This window comes from Anarrhichthys ocellatus, unplaced genomic scaffold (genome assembly GCF_004355925.1).
Source record: "Anarrhichthys ocellatus isolate YVR2014 unplaced genomic scaffold, GSC_Weel_1.0 scaffold65, whole genome shotgun sequence".
Lineage (NCBI taxonomy): Eukaryota > Metazoa > Chordata > Actinopteri > Perciformes > Anarhichadidae > Anarrhichthys > Anarrhichthys ocellatus.
The window spans coordinates 310,198-330,329 of NW_022280095.1; the positions used below are offsets into that span (position 1 = coordinate 310,198).

The following is a 20,132-nucleotide window of genomic DNA, read 5'->3' on the forward strand; positions in this document are numbered from 1 at the left end:
CACACACACACACACACACACACACACACACACACACACACACACACTCTCTCTCTCTCTCTCTTTGAGCTGTATAGTAATTTAGCTGCTGGCATTCAAGATAAAGATTGAGTTGTGTTCTCTCCTGCATCCAGCCAGCCAACCAGCCGTTGGAAAGGTGTTTGGTAGATAGGTTATTTTTTATTTTTTATACCATATCTTGTTTCCACACCTCCTCTTCCCTCTCACTTCACACGGGCAATATGCCCTTCTGCTATAATTCCTTAAAATGCTTCTGGCTTCAGCTTGTTTGGCATCAAAACAAACCTGACATATGCAGTCAGTGTACAAACACGGAGAGTGATTAGCAGGCTGTCAATATGGTCAAATTGCATGTCATCTTGCCAGCTTGCTCACCAGTTGATTGCAACAGTACCTTTCATGGCTGCATCTTGGCTTGTTGAGTGATTCTTGGACACGATGTTATGAATGCAGATTTATAATTGCCGCTTGTACCTTCTGTAGATATGTTATCTGGATATTCTGACTGTCAGAATAAAATGAAGTTTATTTGTTGTGGCTACAGTGATTTCATTATTAAGGATGTTTGAGCTCTAAAAACAGCAATGCCAGCCTCATCAACAGAACTATGGGAGCCGCTGGCAGCTACATAAGTGACCCTGTCTGTATCATTATGTTCAGCAACGCAACATATGCTGCTGTGTTGTTGGTATGGAAACGCAAAGGATGGGTTTGACATTGTGGACATTTGCAGAGTTGGAGAATATCAACACCGCTCTCGTGTATGTAGCTAGTGTCAGCGGACAATTTTCTTGTAATTCATAATTTTTCAACATCTAGATTCTCCCGTTAATTCTGTAAAAGGGCAAAGCCACGGTTCACAGGTCTTGGGGCGATTACCTGCATGTGAAAAATAAAGTTGTACATCAGCCCACTGTGGCTGCAAAGGAAGCTATGCTAAGTCTAATACATTGCTTCAAGTGATGTCTTGAGTCAGAGTCAGTTGAGTCTTTTTGACTTTTTGTTTGAAAATGAAAAAAAAAAAGATTAACACAACTTGCCCAAAATCTCTAGGCTACCACACTAATGTGTCTCTAGGCCTGCTGTTTTGTATTTATATCATGCAGAACTACGGTTGGTGAAGTCAAATAGCTTAAGGCGTTAAGCAAAAGTCACTACAATGAGAAAAAACACTAGTACATTTCCTTCAACTCATGGTGTTCACGGCGTTCCTGCAAAAACAACAGGCGCATAGAGAAAAAAATATCAGGTGCTCAGCAAAGCAAAAACGGTGTGCAAAATGCTTCACTCTCATTAAAATAAAATGACTAAAAAAGCCACCCCAGGCCCAATATCATGTCAGATTTGGTTTCCACCAACTACTGAGCGAAATATCTGACTCTAAAGCTGTTAAATCAGAATCAGCTTTATTGGCCATGTATGCGAACGCATACAAGGAATTTAACTCCGGTTTTTACATTGCTGTCAACGTACACATACAGAAATTACAAATAAAACAAGGACAACAAAGTAGAGGTAAGCATAACATTTAACGACTATGTACAATATAAAAATATATCCAAAAGTATATATATATATATATTTATATGAACATAAATCTATACAACAACAATGACAATGGATCTGAGGTGATAGTGCAAATGGAGGTAATAGTGCAGTATGACTGAATAATTGTTCAGTCATAACTGGAGTGATGGCCAGTGGAAAGAAGCTGTTCCTGTGTCTGGTGGTTTTGGTGTACAGTGCTCTGTAGTGCCTACCAGAGGGGAGGAGTTGGAACAGCTTGTGTCCAGGGTGTGAAGGGTCTGCAGTGATGTTTCCTGACTCTGGAGATGTACAAGTCCAGGATGGAGGGCAGGCTGGCACCAATGATTCTCTCTGCGGACCTGACGGTCCGTTGTAGTTGTAGCAGTGTTGGGGGGGAGGGCTCTTCCTGAAGTCCACTGTCATCTCCACAGTTTTGAGCTTGTTCAGCTCCAGGTTGTTCTGACCACACCAGAGGACCAGCTGTTCAACCTCCCCTGTGTACGCAGACTCATCACCATCCCTGATGAGGCCAATGACCGCTTTGTCGTCTGCGAACGTCAGGTGAGGGTGAACCAAAACAGGTAGTCTGCAGACACTTCTGCCCTCATTCAAAAGTGTCGTCAAACAACAAGATCCAAAAGCTTGGTCCCAGTCTCTACGAACTGCTGTATGTAATGTGCAACATTACGTCAGTGATTTAGAAAAATAGTAATGAAGTGAGTTCATTCAAATAGAGCTCGCCAATAAATCAAAAACAACTCAATAACACCAGAGATGACAGTTTGCACAACTCCACTACTTCAGATCCATATAGTTTGTAATTCTTTGAATCAAATCAAACTCATTTTTACGCACCTTTGTATTGACCAGTATTTCATTTCACATTCACTGACGCCGACAGGTCACCTGTCAACCAATCACTGTGGACATCGGTAGTGAGTAGTGGCTAAATTGATTCAGAAGCACGATGTCTTCCATAGCAACAGGGATCAACCCCACCACGTCTCTGCTGTCCTAGATAATTTCATCTAGCAACCAGACACCAATGAGAGTCTTTGGGATTGAGCAGTCGTGACTGAGTGTGGGACTTTTGAGTCACTACATGATAACAGTAGACTTCAGAGTAAAAATTAGCTATTTTTTATTTGGGCATTTTTAAACACAGTATAAAACATCATTAAATTAAACATTAAACTTGTGTAAAGCTGTTCTTTGTTGTAAGGCCAGTCGTTAGTTATTTCAATACCGTTAACTTAAAATTAATCTGATAAAGGCTGCTAATCTTCTTGATGATTGTTGCATATGTTCGCAGTTGTTTTACACTCAAAATTTAAAGGGTCGATGATTCAGTGATGATAATGTGCTACATGTAGGACTTTTAACGACTGGCACACCCTGTCATGGTTGGAAGGCCCAATATAGAAAACAGGAACTGGACCCAAATGCAGACAGTAGAGGAGGCAGCAGAATGATTTTAATGATATAAGAAGCAGCTTACAGAGTCCAAATGAAGCAGGTCCGGCAGGTACGTAACAGGAAAATCCAAAGACCGTACAAGGAAAAACAAACAGGTAAACAACTCACTGGGAAAACTCCACCCGAGGAACACTTAACAAAGAACAAGGGAATTGGGCTAGTGTAATTAGTGAATGACTGATTAGGGAAGTTAGAACAGGTGAGCAGGAGCACTAAACGAGGGACAGGTGAAACTAATCAGGGCCGGGCAGACAATCAAAACAAGCAGGAAAACACACACAAGGCAGCAAGGGGAGTGATCTGAAACAAGAGGAGAGGTAAGTAACAAAATAAAACAGGAAACACTAGACATGAATATTATTGATTTATGAAACATAGAAAAACAGGGAGAAATATAACACACCCATTAGCTTGCATTACAATAACGGCTGATAAATTATACATAACCGTCTGAATAAAGTCTGTTTGATACATAATATGATGTGAATTCAGTTATAAAGTCTCCCTGAAGATGTGGCTGAGCAGATCCGCTCTTATAATACATGTGGTCCCTGCAGAGGATGTTCACACCCTGTTGCTTATGAAGTCTTCTGTCACACCTTTCTGCCAAGCTGTGCACAACAACACCATTGTTGAGATGATGCTATTGACATTCCCACATTCATATTGCGACATACAACACAACTGACATTTAAATAAATTCCAGCACAATGGGATAATTGTGTGTCAAGCTTTAGATCACATCACGTCCTCATACTAATCAATTATAGTTGCCTGGTGGGTGCGCTATAATTAAATTGGAATTTGAATTTTTCAAAAGCCTCCAACTCTCACAGGCACAAGATTTGGTATACATCCAGCTCCTGGCACAAAAGAGTCTGACAGCAAAGCAACTCATCAGTAATGGCCCCAAGAAGCCCATGCATTTACAGATGCAGAACCACAAGAAAAAATTTCCACCATTAGTAGTGTGAATATTGAATTAATACAGCTATAAGACCTTTGAAATCTGATTAAATAATCGTAATGAATTTCTAAAGCAGTGGGACTTTGGCTCAACCTATAACTCTAAACGCCAGTGTGCATATAAAGTATAGTTAGTTTACACAGTAATACAGAACATTTACAAACTGAAAGTGCGACATGGCTTAAACCCCCTCCTTCATCTTTTCTTATTCTCTCTGCACGTGTTGTCTGTGTTTGCCATATGTTGATGTGATTAGACCTGATTCTGCAAAGTTTTGGACTGCTTCAGTCTAAAACATTCCTGTTTGGCCTCGTCGGAGCTCTGTTGCCTCACATTGCTTTGAAAAACACACGTCAAAGTGTTGATTTCCACCCCTCCATTGTAACTGAGAAATGCTGCTAATTGGAATCTAATCTGAAACTTGACCCAGCTTTGTGCCAGTGTTTTTAAGACCATCAAGGCATGCCAGGAGGCCGTTTCTGACCAAGTGAACTTTAGTCCAACATAAATTGACTTTTTTTCATCAGTAATTACTGAAAATATGTACATTGAAAAATGTGATCACAAGCATTTTGTTGTGATTGGCAATGAACTCAAATGTTGTTGCATGTATCATTTCTGTCTCTTGAGGTATGAAATTTGATTCTTCCGCTCTAAATTCAAGTTTAGTCATATTTTACAGTTTGATTGAATTGTTTAACGTGTACTGTACATTACTGAGATTTAACAATAACATCTTTTTTTGAATGTTTAGGTCAGTTTTGCAGGATTTGAGGATATAAAAGCAAGTCAAGACATGAAAATTGAAAGTATCCAACAAAAATTAAAAATGGCAAACATTTAGAAATGAATACCTCTGGGCCGAAAGTTTTATTTCTACTAAGTCTCACAAAATGACTTGAAATGTTATAAAACAAGAAACACCTCAGAGAATGTCACACATTCATGCATTCTGTATATTAAACTGAGTGGTTGAGCAACGTTGCTGAAACATGAATAGATGATTATAAAAATATCTTCTTTAGACATGAAAGCTGCTCAGACAGTTAAGAACTTTCCCATTCCTCAAATGAAATCTGAACCTTGTCATCGTGTCCCTCTCCTCTCCATGTTTGCTAAATTTGTTGTTGTTCATTGTTAAACTACCATTGTTGGACGTAATCTTTGCTACATAATATGCTTCATCAACCAGGCTTTCACCAGCCTTTAGGACAACAGATGCAGAGCTGCAAAAAGGCCTCTCCCTTGAATACGCATCCTTTGTTTATGATCCCTGCACCCCTTGTCATTTTGCTTTCCTTTCATCTCGTCTTCCCCATCCTTTATGCCGCTCTCTACCCTCATTCCCATCGTCTCCCCTTTTTCCTTCAATTATCCATGCCCCCCCCACTCCTCCTTAATGCTCCCTAACACCCAATCTTCCTCTCCTTTTCTTCTGTATCCTCTCTCCATTTCTTGTTTTGTATGCAAGCCCCAAGGGAGAGAAATGGGTGAAAAGCACTCTCTCTGCACCACTGTCACAAAAGACTGGTGAGTCATCGCCACTTATGTTCCTGTCTCCCTCCTCCCACAAAAAAACACACATATACTGGAAAAGCACTCAAATTACTCCTTACCTGCCGTGCATTTACAGGAGGACATGACAGACAGACACGCCAGTGCCAGGAACGCACACAACACATGCACATACACACGCAAACACACACACACACACACACACACACACATTCCACAGCTCTTTAAAACGACCCTGAAATTAAAACCCAAGTCACAAAATTTAGTTGATAATTGTGGTTGAAAATGGCATTCATTCATGTGTACTGCCTATCATCTCTTACAGGATTATGTGGAGTTTGTATAGTGGAAACTCATGTCAATGTAGAATGAAATAGAGAGCTGTTCAGGCAAGAGATGCTCCTGAACTGTAGGGGAGACAAAATTAAATAACTGGTGGACAAAATGGACAAAAGAGTGAGGGTAAGAGGGAAAGACAGAAATTCCCTGGGGTAGTGTTGTGGTTTTTGGCCTCGTTTGTCCGCTGATGGTTTATGAGCCACAAAGCAAATGCTCTTCCTCCATCTGCTGGAGGAATGTGTCACTTACAATGCTGTCATGTTGCTGCTGTGTGCACAAGATGGCAGTCCTGGATGAACACAATGTTAGCCTACAGAATGACACATACTGTGCTGTAATTGGTAAAGATAAATTGACATATTTTTATTTTGTAGTTATTTTGTATCTATATCTGTGTGGCTGTCTAACTCCTAGCTATCCCACCTAGCTAGATAGCTCGGTAATGTAAGAAGTAGCCCTACGAACAAAACAATGTAGAAATACTCCTTTAGGCCTATAAAAAGTAAAAGTACACATTTGGCATCAGAATGGCCCATTTCAAATGACAAGAACTATTTAAATGTAGTTCTAACTACGTTATAGGGGACTTCACATCAATACATCATATTTCATAATTCTGTGTTTTCTAAAACGTAATCTGTAAAGTAGCTATGGCTCGTATATACATGAGATCATGTAAGAGAAGTATTCTAATATTTCCTTCTGAAAGGTTGTGGAGTAGAAGTATAAAGTAGACTGTACTCTAAGTTTTAATGTTTTTCAACAAAGCAGTCTAGAGCTACCAATATGGATCATTTTCATTATCGTAATCTGACAATTATTTGCTCAATCAATTTATTGTTTGGTCAATAAAATGTCTAGTGAAAATGTTACTGAAGGCCAAGTTGACGTCTTCATTTTTCTTCTTTTATTTAACAGTCCCAAGATGTCTGTTACTATCACTTTTAGAGATATAGTTTAAGAAATGACATAAACAAATCAATTCTTAAAATAGTTATAATGTTATTTTTTCTGTTTGTCGACTAATCTTTTCAGCTGTAAACCGATGTTCATTGATTCACTTTTGAGTGTGAAAAGAAACATAATTTACTGTGATGTTGTAAGTCTCTGTATCAACATCTGTATATTCTAGGTGTGAGGATGCGATGCCATGGAGTTGTCAGACATTTTCTAGGTGTTGAATTTGCAGAATTTGTATTTAGTGTGGTCTTAACAGGCTTGTTTATGTCAAAACAGACTCCACCGCAGAGACATCAGGGTCCTCACGTGATTACTCTTTACAGAAACCTGCTTGTGAGCTATTCAGACACATCAAATATTAAAAGGCTGGAGTTTCCGTTTCACACACAGAGAGGGAGGGGAGACGGCAGAGGCAGACAGACAAGAGCACAAACAGGGGCAGAGGAATAGCGAAAGAAAAGTCAAAGAACAGGGGGATTAAGAGGAAATAACACATCAGGCACCCTGGGAGGGAGACACATGAGCAGGGATGGAGGGAGAGAGCGAGGAACAGGGAGAGAGCACCCAGAGGTAAGACAAGGAGAGTGTGAATGTTTATGCCTAATCAGGTGCTCGCCTTGAGTGTAACAGTAGAAGCTGCGCCAGTGTAATCAGCTGCAGATTGATTGGCTGATAACCTTCTGGTCAGGCAGTTAGGAGGACATGTTTTTTTTTTTAAATTCTGCTGCTTTCTCACTCAAACCTCAGTGGGACGACTCCCACCCAGGCTTACCCACTGACTCAGAGCTGCACTGAGGAGAGCGACGAGCACCGAAACCTGCAGGAACCAGAGGAGGACGACCAGGCCGAGATTGGAGCCTGTAACGGAGAGGTAGAGCCAAGTCAGGTCAGAGTTGAGAGGAAAAATTCACACTACACCAGCGTTCATGATAGATACTGTACATTTACACCATCACCGTCATAGTTCCTTTAACTCAAAGAAAATAAGTAACAGGGGGAATTAGAACTAGAACAATTAAAGTTTTTGTCCCTTTGGTCGGTGTGATTGATGAAGGTCGGGGAGGATCTATGTATCAGTGATGAAGAGACCTTACCACAGGAAACACCGATAGCCACAAACACACAGGATGTAGCCGACTGCCTCCCATTGTCCCCCATGCCAACAGAGGAAGAGTTCACCCCCCCTTCAGTGTCACCTCATCCCTCCAACACACAAAGTAAGTCTCACACAGTATATTGTGTCTGAGACCAGCACATGCTCATGTGAGGTTAAGAAAACAGTGGTGTAGTACTCTTGTCTTTGTGTTCTCACAGATCGCCCTTCTGAACCCTGCTGGTATTGCCTGAGGTCTCTTGACTCAGAGTATCATCCAGAAACTCCTCAACAGGTTTCAACATTTCTGACTAAACACATTATTTCACTGAGAGCTCGTTGCTCCCCTCACTGCAGTGCTGACCAGATACATTGAGGAGTGGAAAGGCTGTTTCTCCGAATAGCTGTGTAATTTACTTTATTTTGCTAACACAAACAGTAACAAGTATGCGCAAAATAACATTGTTGCAAAGCAATGCTACCATTTGATGGATATGAAAGCAACTAGAAAGGTACACCCTGTAGTGACGATCTCCACCAGCTGTGTCGGCAACAACCCCTGGTGTATTGTGGCTAACCCCACCTCCCCGTCACCAATGGCCTGTAAGGCATGGTAAAACTTCATTCACACTCAAAAACAAGCAGCGACGTATGCAGACAGTTGGCTCAAACTTCTCGCATAAGACATGTACAATCTTGCCAAAAAACTAAATTAAGTTGCGGCAAGGTACAGCAATATGTGTACTGCTTTTTCCCTGAGACAAACACACCATCGAAAACAATAATAGTGAACCGCAGAGCAGCAGCTGAGAGATGCGCAGTAATGTGCTGGTAGTTCTGTTGGCTGTTTACCAAACACACTGCAAACTGTTATCCAACCACTGTGGGCACAGAGTAGTGGATGGGGGGTCGGAGATGCATTGAGCTGTGTTACCACTAGCGGCCCCCTAAGAGTAGTGAGCGAGGAGTCAGCAGACAGTCAATAGCAGCATAAAACAGGCGATAAAAGGTGTTTGAGAAAGTATGAGTCACCGCAACCATGAGAGGTCCTTGAGCATGCAGCCATAACTGGACACTCAAAGTATAAAGCAGTTTGCTGCAGCAGAATGCAAAATTAGCTGTGGAAGACACAGCGGTGCACACTTATTCACTCACAGACTCATTCACGGACGCACACACCTGACGGATCGCATGATTCTCTTAGTGGAGATAATAAAAAGCCTGATCTGACAGGAAATACATCTTTTTTTCTGTGACCTGTTGAGATCAGAGGAAATGCTGTTTGCGTGGTAATAAAACTAAAACATCCATTCATATTTATTAATAGCAACAAAGGAAATAGGGTTATCACTATCCTTTACATAGTTTTGTAGGATGTGTATCAGCTGCAGTTAAAATGCTTTAAAAGTACAATATGTTCTAAAACACAAAGGACCAGTGAGAAAAATAAAACTGACAGTAAAATGAATAAAGTTCATAACATAAAGTGTGTATGGAGTAAATTATTCATAACTTAGACATGCTATACAATATGTTGCTGAAATGTTATGCACAGCTTTATACATGACTCTATCAAAAGTTATTTTCCATTAGTAAGACACACTTTTGATGCAATACTAAAGTCAACTATTTATTCAGCTGTTTAATAATTTAAAGAAGTCAATAACTCCAAGAAGAGAAACCTGACTCTAAACTATGAAGCAGAGCATCATGACTCAAATTCATGATGACATAGAGAAACACTTTCTAGAGTTGGTCCATTGAGACTGAGTTATAGTAATGAATCTGTGGGTTGGTAGAACTGCTTAATATATCCAATGCAGTTTTCTCTCATGCTCTTATGAGTATGAATCCCAGTAAAATCAGCATTGCTCATTCGTGTCTGTGGAGCAGCTCCAGGATTTGTCATCACAACACTCTGCCTCATTGCTGTTAAAGACTCAAATTCACATCATAAAACTGAGCTGACAAATATGTTGTGGAATCCTATTTGTGCTGCGTTGCAGGAAGACTCGGGTCCTTTGTCACCGACGCCCTCTGGTGGCCAGAGAGTGAGCTACCAGACAGACCCTCGACCTCACTTTGGCGTGGCATGTTCCTCCCACTCCACATGTCACCCCCTGTGGGGCAGTGAGGGGCCCTGCTGGGGGCAAAGGAACCAGGACGTGCCTGATCAGACACACACCTGCCCTCACTGTCATCTGGGGCTTCCCCCTGACACACTGCATTGGCATGAGGTTGGCACAGAAACTTGTAAACACACAGGCACAAATAAGAACACACAAGCTCACAGTTTCCACTAAACATAGCACAGCTTATGTCACCCTACAGAGAGCCTCTGACTGTTTTCTTTCTCTCTGCACAGGCAAAGTGTCTACTGTTTGAAGGGGTGAGGGACCCAACGGAATAAATGGAGTCAACAGCAAAAATGTTGTATGTGCTTTAAAAACATGATACTGTCCACTCTCGGTATTAATGCGCTCAGAAGATACTTCTCATCTAAAAGTTATGTGCAGTAGCTATTTCTGCTCTTAAACAACTCTGATTACACCTAAGTTTACCTTGTTTCATTTTGAGTTCATGTTTAATTTATGTGATATTTTTAATGATATGTTATTACAAATAAAGGCATGTGAACAAAGTAAGTCCTTTTTTTTAAAAATATGAAATTCAATACTCTTTCTCCCTATTGCAAGTGAATGAAGGCCTGTCTTTGACATATAGTTATCAATGATTCCACACATTTCCTGTAAGACTTCAAATTAAGCTGCAGGTGTTTTATATATTAATTATGAGCCATTACAAATAACATATTCAGGGTTGCTGGGTTGAGAAAATACCCTTTGACAGGCGTTTATCCTTTCTTTTAGGTAAAATGCAGCTATAAATGTTGGTAAACAATACTATATCCATAATGTTTGCAGTTATAAATCTAAATGAGTGTGTGTTATAAGCAGTGGTGTATAAAGTACCCAAAAGCCATACCTGAGTAAAAGTAAAGATACCTTACTGGAAAATTACTCCAGTAAAATTAAAAGTCACCTATTAGAATACTACTTGAGTAAAAGTCTTAAAGTATCTGATATTTATTGTACTTAAGTATCAAAAGTAATTTTCTGATATTAAATGTACTTAAGTATTGAAAGTAAAAGTACAAGTAAATGCTGTTAATAAAAAAGCAAAGGGTCAGAATTTTGAGAATTATGAAGTTTATTCTTTTAAGTGCTGTGGCACCATGACCAAGGACATGGAGCTGTGTTGAAAATAATTGGGTTGGCTGTGATCCATCCAACAGCAACAATGTTCAACATAATATATTGTACATAAGTATACTTTTGCATCTAATATGAACTTATCATCATAATTCTCCTAAAAGCAATATGACACTATGAAGGAGTTGTAACAGTGCGTTTATAAGTATGCTCATTCCAACTAGAGGATGTAGAGGGCAAATGCATCATATTGTGTTCAGCAAAGAATATCCACTTGATGCATCAGGTCAGTGTTGTGAGAAAGGACACTTGCCTTGTAAACTCCTATGGGCCTGATTTGAACACAATAGGCAAAGCTTTTGCTCAAGCTGAATCTGCTACCATCATAACTCCATCTGATCATCCACTAAATGACTCAAATATCAAAACATGATCAATACTAAAGCAGCACCGAAAGTAACAACCCAGTCATTACTGGAAACTGAAAAATGTCCTGTTCATCTTCAAAAGACAATTCTACTACATGTAGCTTCTTTACATTCTATTAGAATGTAAAGAAGCTACATTGTATCAGAATGTAACTTCTTTACATTCTATTAGAATGTAAAGAAGTTACATTGTATAGAATGTAACTTCTTTACATTCTATTAGAATGTAAAGAAGCTACATTGTATAGAATGTACATTGTATAGAATGTAGCTTCTTTACATTCTATTAGAATGTAAAGAAGCTACATTGTATAGAATGATTCTATTGAAGTTATTCCTTTTTTAAATGTTTTAGACGAGTCACTAATCACTTTAAAAGAGTGATTATAGCTGATTTAACTTACAGACATGAGATTGATCTTCTCATGTCACTCTCTTTATACAATGATATAAATTCATCCCCTTTTTATTGATATCTTACGAAAAGTTACTCCTCACTTTTCGTGCGTTTTTCCTGCAAAAGTCCAGCAACATGAGTCTGTTTTCTCTTGTTACATGCATACTGTCTTTTCAAAATAAACTTCCATCTTCACAGGAAACAACTAAGGTTTATGCGATGAAACTACTTAGTTAGGTTGAGGAAAAGATCGTGGTTTGCGTTAAAATATCTACGAAAGTGGCGTTGCTTAAGTACGGAAGTCACGTCACAAATAAATCAACATTGGCTTCTCGTTTCACGCACGGCACAAACTGCGGCCTCCTGGAGGAAACACCAGTGTTTGTTTGACCCATCCACCTCTCCTCATCCCACCCGTCCTGTGTGGAATTCTACTCGTGTTGTCGCTCGCTAGCTTTAGCATATAGCATCCTGGGCCTCACTGGGAATCTAAACACCGCGGCTTTGAGAGCACTTGTTTTTTGCGCATTAACGTGATTAACCAATGATTTAACTTGTAAGCTAGGAACACTGATTCACCAAACCTGCTTGCTTGCAGTCTCTGTTCCACCACAGTCCCCGACGCTGGTCTCATGATTCATTTTGTTTCTAAAGATAGATTTGATTTTGTAGCGAGTAACGAAGGTTTCAGGGGAAATGTATCGGAGTAAAAGTATCAGTTTTCTTTGCAAAATGTAGTGAAGTAAAAGTAAAAGTCAACAGAAATATAAATAGTAAAGTAAAGTACAGATATCCAAAAAAACGACTTAAGTACAGCAACGAAGTATTTCTACTTCGTTACTATACACTGGTTATAAGCAGCCCTTCTGACTGAAAACGTGATGAATCTGTGGCTATGTAGCTATGAATGTATTAAGAGACGTTTGTATATCATCGATATACATGGAGGATATTTTAATTTAGGTAAGCCATATTTCCATTACAAATACTGCATTAAATCATTATGTCCTACAAGTTGTAAAATGTACTATTAGCTGAATCCAGAACTATTTTTCTCAGCATAATGACTGTGCATGACACCTAGTCTATGGTCATATCTGGTCCTACTGGCTTCTTGCTAGCAGTATGCAGCTGTAATAATGGATATATTGCTTCTTATGCAGTCTATGATATATTGGCTGAAATTCCTGACTTTTATTATCCCATAATACACCCATGGGCTGTATGCTATAAAGCCTGTAAATACAGGACAAAAGAATAGATATCATTTTGTTTTCAAACGTTTTTCTGGCACAGAGAAGTGTCTCAGTGGCAGCTGTGGTTCAGCGGGTAGAGGTTCTAAAAATGCTTAGGATGGGTTAAATGTAGATGTTGACACAAAATGTGATCTGTCTCTGATTCCTGATTCTTCAACCTTTAGAGTCTGTAGCTGCTTTGCGCCCGGGCTTATTCTCAGAGGCGCTTCTATCCCAAGTGTTATATCTCCTGTTTGGACTTGAAGGCATTGTTTTCTGGTGATGTGCAAGTCCATCGTACTTCCAAAGTTTCTGTCAGATGAGCTGCTTACAGCAATCCAGCACAGACAGACAGGGATGGAGAGATGTCAACCCCTTTAGAATATTTCCACTGCACTGTATATTGGATGAGCCCCATGAACAGGTAAGCAAGAAATAAATAGATTAAGATGACTTGCTGAATTGACAAGTTAGATATAGCAGCCATTGGTCCAGTGGACTACCCCCAATGACAACAGCTTAACTACTTACATGGCTGAAGTATGATGGCCCTGAAGGCTATCTTTGAAAAATCATAGATGACACACACAAGCGAAATGTTCCTCTTAGTGTGGGGTGCTGTGAGATTAGTGTCCAAGTCCTGGGTGTGAGCACATGCTGAAACAGCAGAAAGTGAAGAATTAAATAACATACCACTGGTGAAAATGAAACCCCCTCAGGTTTCCTTTGTTGATTTCTGTCTCTGCTTCATCTTCTCCGTCAAGGTGGTTTGTGGTGACTCATGGGCAACTTTGGCATCGTGCTGCCCATGCCTGAAAGTCAAGCTTACAGTGTACAAAATCATCAACACTGACCATGCTCGCAAGGATACTGCAGCCTGAGATTCCCCTGACAGAATACACCATGACAGCTTTCTACTCCCCCTATGCAATCTCTAGTGCTAAGCCTCGTCTCTGTCGCATGCCGCCCCGGTGCAGCCGTAGTCTGCAGGTCAGGGTGCTCAGCAGGCAGCAGCATATTGCAAAGTGTAAAGAGATGATGCTAAACTGAAAGTTCAACCAGAAACACATTATGTGATGTATATCAGTTCAGGCCATTTCGGTGTGATTTGCTGACTTTTGGAATTAAAAAGTTCTCCATAAATGTCATGTAGGTGGGAGTGCAGGGCAACAGGGGAAGGAACCAAACATGGCACACAGGGACGGGTCAATGATTTATTATCAAAGTGAACATATGTATATGTATATGAGCTGGACATCAGACTGACATAAAAGAGCTTACTCAACAAGATCAGAAAGGCCAGCTGGAGGAAATATCGTCTTCTTACCTGCATCTCCCTCCTGAACTCAAAATGTATGATCACACATGCACAAGAGCTAGTAGACAAGTGGTCACCAATAAATAAAATGAACGTGGCATGGAATGTATCTGTTTTTAAAAATAAATCAACCAAATGAACAATAATTGTTCATTGTAATTTGGAGTGTTTACACTGACTGGCTCTCTCTGTGTATATGTTTCTCAGGGGGTTGGGGCTTGTGGGTGGAAACACTGACCTAGTTTCATTGTAAAGGGTGATCGGGGGAGGCAGTGTGTGTGTGTGTGTGTGTGTGCACACGATAAGCTAAAAAAACAAACATTCTTTTATGTCATAATGTAGATTAGTCCCAGATTGTCGATTCTGTCTCAGAATTGGCCTTGCAACAATACGGCTGATTAAAAACAATAGAGGGCGTTTTGATCCATTTTCAACCATGAAATGAAGATTTAAGTTTGGTAAGAAATGCCAATATTACCACCAGCGTTGATGGGTTTCATAAACGTCTTTCTGTAATTTAGTTAACAGCTTAACATTACGATTAAATGTGCAGTTACTCTTAAAAACAAAAATATAAACACTATCAAAAATAATTGTGGTTCATCATAGTATTTGACAGTGAGGGTCATACTATAAATTAGCCTGGGCACATCAGTAAAACAGCATCCTCCATGTTATTGGTCGCCAAAAGCCACCCATAGTCACGTGACTGAACAATGGCATTAGGCAGCATGGTGAGCCAATGGTCTGCCCCATCACCTGATTTCTATTTGAATATTGATGCTCCTCCAGCGGCCACCTTCCTTTGTTGTTATTGTCTGACATTGGACCATCGCTACTTGTGGGATATTTCTGCAACCAAGCCAGACGACCGAAAATGTCCGCGTTGCTGAAGCCGTTTACGGTGCACGAAGGACCGTGTGAGAGCTGCGGTGTCCGGAGAGGACGCCCGCGCTCAGCTCTCCATCAGCAGCCTTCATCGCAGCTTCTGTCCGCCGCCGTCGCCGCGACGGGGCTGGGCTCTCTGCCGGCCCACCACAAGTCGTACGCGGCGAGGAGAAACCTCGCGGCTGCTGCGGTCGGTGGGAGGAAAATCACGCATCCCGGAAAAGCCATCCTTGCAGGTTGATTTCGCAAACCAAATATTTGTTCAGCCCGCAGATTTTACCCCTCGTAGTCGACTATTGCTGTTCTGCACAGCACAGCACAGCCTGATCTCAATCTGTCGCCCATTAAAGCTATCCATGCAGAACTGGGTCAAACCGCACTCAGCCAGCAGTGATGCTACAGCAGTTGCATGATGTTGTTGCATGTCCTTTTCTGTATTGAGTCCTTTGCATTCATCTAAAAGCATCCATAAAGACTCTAAAAGATGTATGCTGCGTGTTGAATAGAAGCAAATATTCTGTAGCCCTCAGCTATTATTTCCAACTCCGTGCAGGCACTGCTGTGTAATTACACCACATTTTATCAAAACACAAAGTCAGGGATGATGTAGCATCAGCACCACTCTGCAATCAATCCATCTCATTTTAAAAAAAAACAACTGAATTCTGCACAATGAGTCAACAAATCATCACGGCAGTGTTTGTCTCCTTTTCCTCACTCAGGTGGGATCGCAGGAGGCATAGAGATCTGCATCACCTTCCCCACAGAGTATGTCAAGACCCAGCTGCAGCTGGACGAGAGAGCCAACCCGCCGAGATACAGAGGAATCGGTAGGTCACTGGGACAAGTATGACTGCTGCCTGACTTGACGTATGTGTGTGCCAATCTTCTGCTGGGTTACTCACTTATGGATGCTCTGTGTGTGTGTGTGTGTGCAGGTGACTGTGTGAAGTTGACTGTGCAAGATCACGGACTGAGAGGGTTGTATCGAGGTCTCAGCTCCTTGCTCTATGGATCGATACCCAAGTCTGCAGTGAGGTGAAGTTGCACACGTGATATATATATATATATATATATATATATATATATATAGTAGCTTTTTATCACAGATTTTATGTAAATAAAATGCACTTCTTTGCTAAATAAACAGAAAGGGGCTTCAAGGCTCCCTGCATCCTTTTGGTTTCGTGTCACAGATCGCCAGGGTTGTTGACTTGACATTAATTTAACAGTTGACTGATGTCAAAGCGGTGACACAGCATTTCTTGGTACTTAAGTGAGATTTGTAGGGCTGCAATTGATGATTATTTTCATTATTGGTTAATCCGCTCAATATTGAAACATGACCATGGAGCCATCAATTGTTTATTTGTACTTTAAAAATGTAATCAACTAACCAATTAATCAAATGTACCACTGCATGTCACAAACTTACTGTTGTGGTTTACTGATACTATCATTGAGTTAGTTGTTTGGAGTCAGAACATTCAGATTTAGTCAATTAACACACTATTGATTACAGTGGAATCCATTACACAAATGTTCCTCTATGTTTAGTTCATCCCTTGTTATTCTTGAATGTATCACCTTCCCACCGTTCACAGGTTTGGCACGTTTGACATGCTCAGCAACCCAATGCGAGACGCCACAGGCCGTCTCGACAACACAAGCAGCCTCTTGTGTGGCTTAGGAGCCGGTATAGCGGAGGCCATCGTGGTCGTCTGCCCCATGGAGACGCTTAAGGTTGGTGGAGCTGGATGCCGTTACGCATTTCTTTGACATTGATCTGAATAAACTCTGATTAAGGGTCCCCCCCCCCCCCCAGGTGAAGATGATCCATGACCAGTGTTCCCTCAGACCTCGCTACAGAGGCTTCTTTCACGGAGTCAGTGAGATTATCAGAGAACAGGGTAAGAGAGCAGCATGGAATAAGTGGCTCTCACACAGTTTGGAGCATTTCTTACTTCTTTTGTTGTGCTGTCCCTTTGACCCTGCTTCTTTTGACTGTCTTACTGGCAACGATAACTGAGTCTGTAACTACCAGTATTCATATGTGTGGTTCTGCTTTGACTCATTTAGGTGTGAGAGGGACGTATCAAGGTCTGACAGCGACCGTGCTAAAACAAGGAACCAATCAGGCCATCCGATTCTACGTGATGAACGCGCTGCGCAATTGGTACAAAGGTGAGAAAGCCAAACAAAGTTTGCAAAACAGAATCTGACTACCCTGTTTGAATGATGCATTCTCCTCCTATTTTCTTCCACTCTCCATGAATCTGACTTTTTTTGGATTTGGCCTCTAAGGCGACGACCCCATGCGGGTGATGCACCCGATCGTAACGGCGATGTTTGGAGCAACGGCAGGAGCTGCCAGTGTTTTTGGAAATACACCTCTGGATGTGGTGAAGACCAGGATGCAGGTAGGGAGCACACCCTGCGGTGATTTTATCACTGCAGTCACCGGGTGCCATTTCTAACTCGCTGTTTTCCGCAGGGTTTGGAGGCCCACCGCTACAAAAACACAGTGGATTGTGCCTTTCAGATCTTGAAGCAGGAAGGGCCACAGGCGTGAGTATCCCTGTAACCTGATGCATGCTGGGAAACAGTTTTCACCCACTGTAGACAAACCGTCGAACCTCATCTCTCTTGTCCCCAGGTTCTACAAAGGAACAGTTCCCAGGCTCGGCCGCGTGTGCCTGGACGTGGCCATAGTCTTCGTCATCTATGAGGAGGTAGTCAAACTACTCAACAACATGTGGAAGACCCAGTAGACCGGCCAGAGGTCCAGAGGGAAGCACAGACCAGTGCCTCATGCTACGCACAACTGAACTCCTCTCTTGCAGTTCTTACTAGCTCTCTGCAATGCCCCGAGCAGACGACCCTTCATCATGACCAGTTTCCACTCTGTCACATAAAACAAGTGCAAGGCACGTCCTAAAAACAGCGATAACAGAAAGGGAAGCAGAGTAGCTGCTTGCCCTTTTACATTTCTCCGCTCTCTTTCTCTCTCGCTGTCATTGCTTACCCAACTGTGCTTGTGGTGTCGTCACACTAATGCATCCGCGGTATCTCCTCGCTGTGTCTTGGTGATGAACTTCAGATATGGCTCACTGTGCATTTCACGGCCCGCTGCAGACAACTGCTGTGTATGGCTGCATTGATCTTCATTTGGTGTCCGTCCCGTTACTTGTCAGGGAAACACAAGCTGGTCTGGAGTCAGCACCTCTTTAACACATTGTAGGAAACAAATCCATATGTAGCAGTCATGCAGTCTTAAGAGATGAGCGTCAATAACGTACTTTAGTGAGCTCATTGTTGCATTTTCAACGTCAGGTTGTCAGTAGTGTGGTTGAGTTCGCTACAATTGCATGTGGAAGCTTTATTTGGGAATATTTGGCCTGTAATGCTTTGTTCAGACCCTTAGTCAGGTTGCTATTTCCATGCCGGCGCTGGTGTACATCCTGAAATATGAACGTGAATTCACTTGTACTCAAGATGACATGTCCGACTACGTAAGCCACACGACTTCAGTGCACTTTCCCTGTGCTTATTGATTCACTCGTCCTAAAGAAAGATATTATGTCACTTTAACATCTTTTGTTTACCTCAAGCTAACCTGCTTTACAAGCCTTTTGTACGCTAACTGATGAAATAGTTAATTAGCCATCTTGGAACGCACTCATTCTTGTCTTGGTGTTTATATATGTCGGGTGGCAACAAGGGGACAGTCGACGTGTCGGGAGGCTCGATCACATAAGTGACTATAGTACTTATGGTTTGGCTTTGACTGACCACACAGGCCTTGCACAGAAGCCTTTTGCTCATCTTTGCCAAACTACTTACGTAGAATCCCCAATGTAACATCGCTGATAGGAGCAAACGTTTATTACATTACACATTATGTAGAATCTTTGCTTTTGCCTTGCTGCTTTTCATGAACAGGCCAAAAAGCACGTGTACGTCTTTGTACAGCATATCAGATTTGATCGCTCACGTTTCAGAAGACGCTGTTGGGCAGAGAGGACTTGGTACGAGATCAGAAAACAATGAGGTTTAAAACATGGAGTATGATTTACAAGATCAGATGTGGAAACCTCTGAAAAAGTTAATTTATACAGAACATGATTCACTGGTTTCAATAAACTTGATTGATAAACCTGATCTGTGTGACTCTGGAAATGTGTGTTAAGACATTATATAAATAAAATGTAACGTAGATACTGTAGTAAATATGGACGAGCAGACTCTGCTTTATAATACGGGACTACTTTTATTTCTACCATGTTTTTTGGTAATGCTTTACTGAAGTGGCACCTGGACTGGAGAGGGGGAAAGAGGCAGAGTTTTATCTCCTTCACACTGACTGAATAGTTACATTTCTGTAAATTTAGGCTCCAGTAAATGTGCAGTAACATAAAATTGCTTTACAAAAAATGATGTCAGTCGACACTTTAGCGTGGCCGGAGAAAACTCAAAAGTAAGACTTACGAGACCTTTATGTATCTGTACTGTAAGCAGTAGTTCAATGATGTGTGACAAAATATCAAAAAGCCTCCGTTCAAAACTGACCAACATTAAGATTTGTTTATTGTCTTGTAAGTTTTGATTTTATGAATCGAAATCTGTCATGAAAATAATTAGAAGAGGACTAAATGCAATACAGCCACGCTATAAAGCTCCGAAGACGTAGAGTTAACATGAACAATGGGTTGACTTGTTGGTCCCCCCCACCACCCCAAAATGTTAAAATGATGCA

At 41.2% G+C, this 20,132-nt stretch overlaps 1 protein-coding gene and 1 pseudogene across 1 annotated transcript; both read left to right on the top strand.

The window, feature by feature from the left end:
• The first annotated feature begins 7,334 nt into the window (after positions 1–7,334).
• Positions 7,335–14,792, top strand: LOC116397288 (uncharacterized; annotated as a pseudogene).
• Positions 14,793–15,183: 391 nt separating this feature from the next.
• slc25a1a (solute carrier family 25 member 1a) lies at positions 15,184–20,100 on the top strand. The gene is made up of 9 exons (XM_031872695.1): positions 15,184–15,612; positions 16,099–16,206; positions 16,315–16,414; positions 16,981–17,119; positions 17,202–17,286; positions 17,456–17,560; positions 17,681–17,796; positions 17,871–17,944; positions 18,033–20,100. Exons 1-9 carry the CDS (start codon positions 15,366–15,368, stop codon positions 18,145–18,147), a joined length of 1,089 nt encoding a protein of 362 aa, XP_031728555.1. The 5' UTR covers positions 15,184–15,365; the 3' UTR covers positions 18,148–20,100.
• The last annotated feature ends 32 nt before the right edge of the window (positions 20,101–20,132 follow it).

What these genes read in the sequence shown, in the direction of transcription:
- slc25a1a (XM_031872695.1), top strand. Translation starts at nt 15,366, where the DNA reads ATGTCCGCGTTGCTGAAGCCGTTTACGGTGCACGAAGGACCGTGTGAG. An exon ending in TGAGATTATCAGAGAACAGG is followed by an intron (nt 17,287 to 17,455) that starts GTAAGAGAGCAG and finishes TGACTCATTTAG; the next exon opens with GTGTGAGAGGGACGTATCAA. An exon ending in TGGTGAAGACCAGGATGCAG is followed by an intron (nt 17,797 to 17,870) that starts GTAGGGAGCACA and finishes TGTTTTCCGCAG; the next exon opens with GGTTTGGAGGCCCACCGCTA.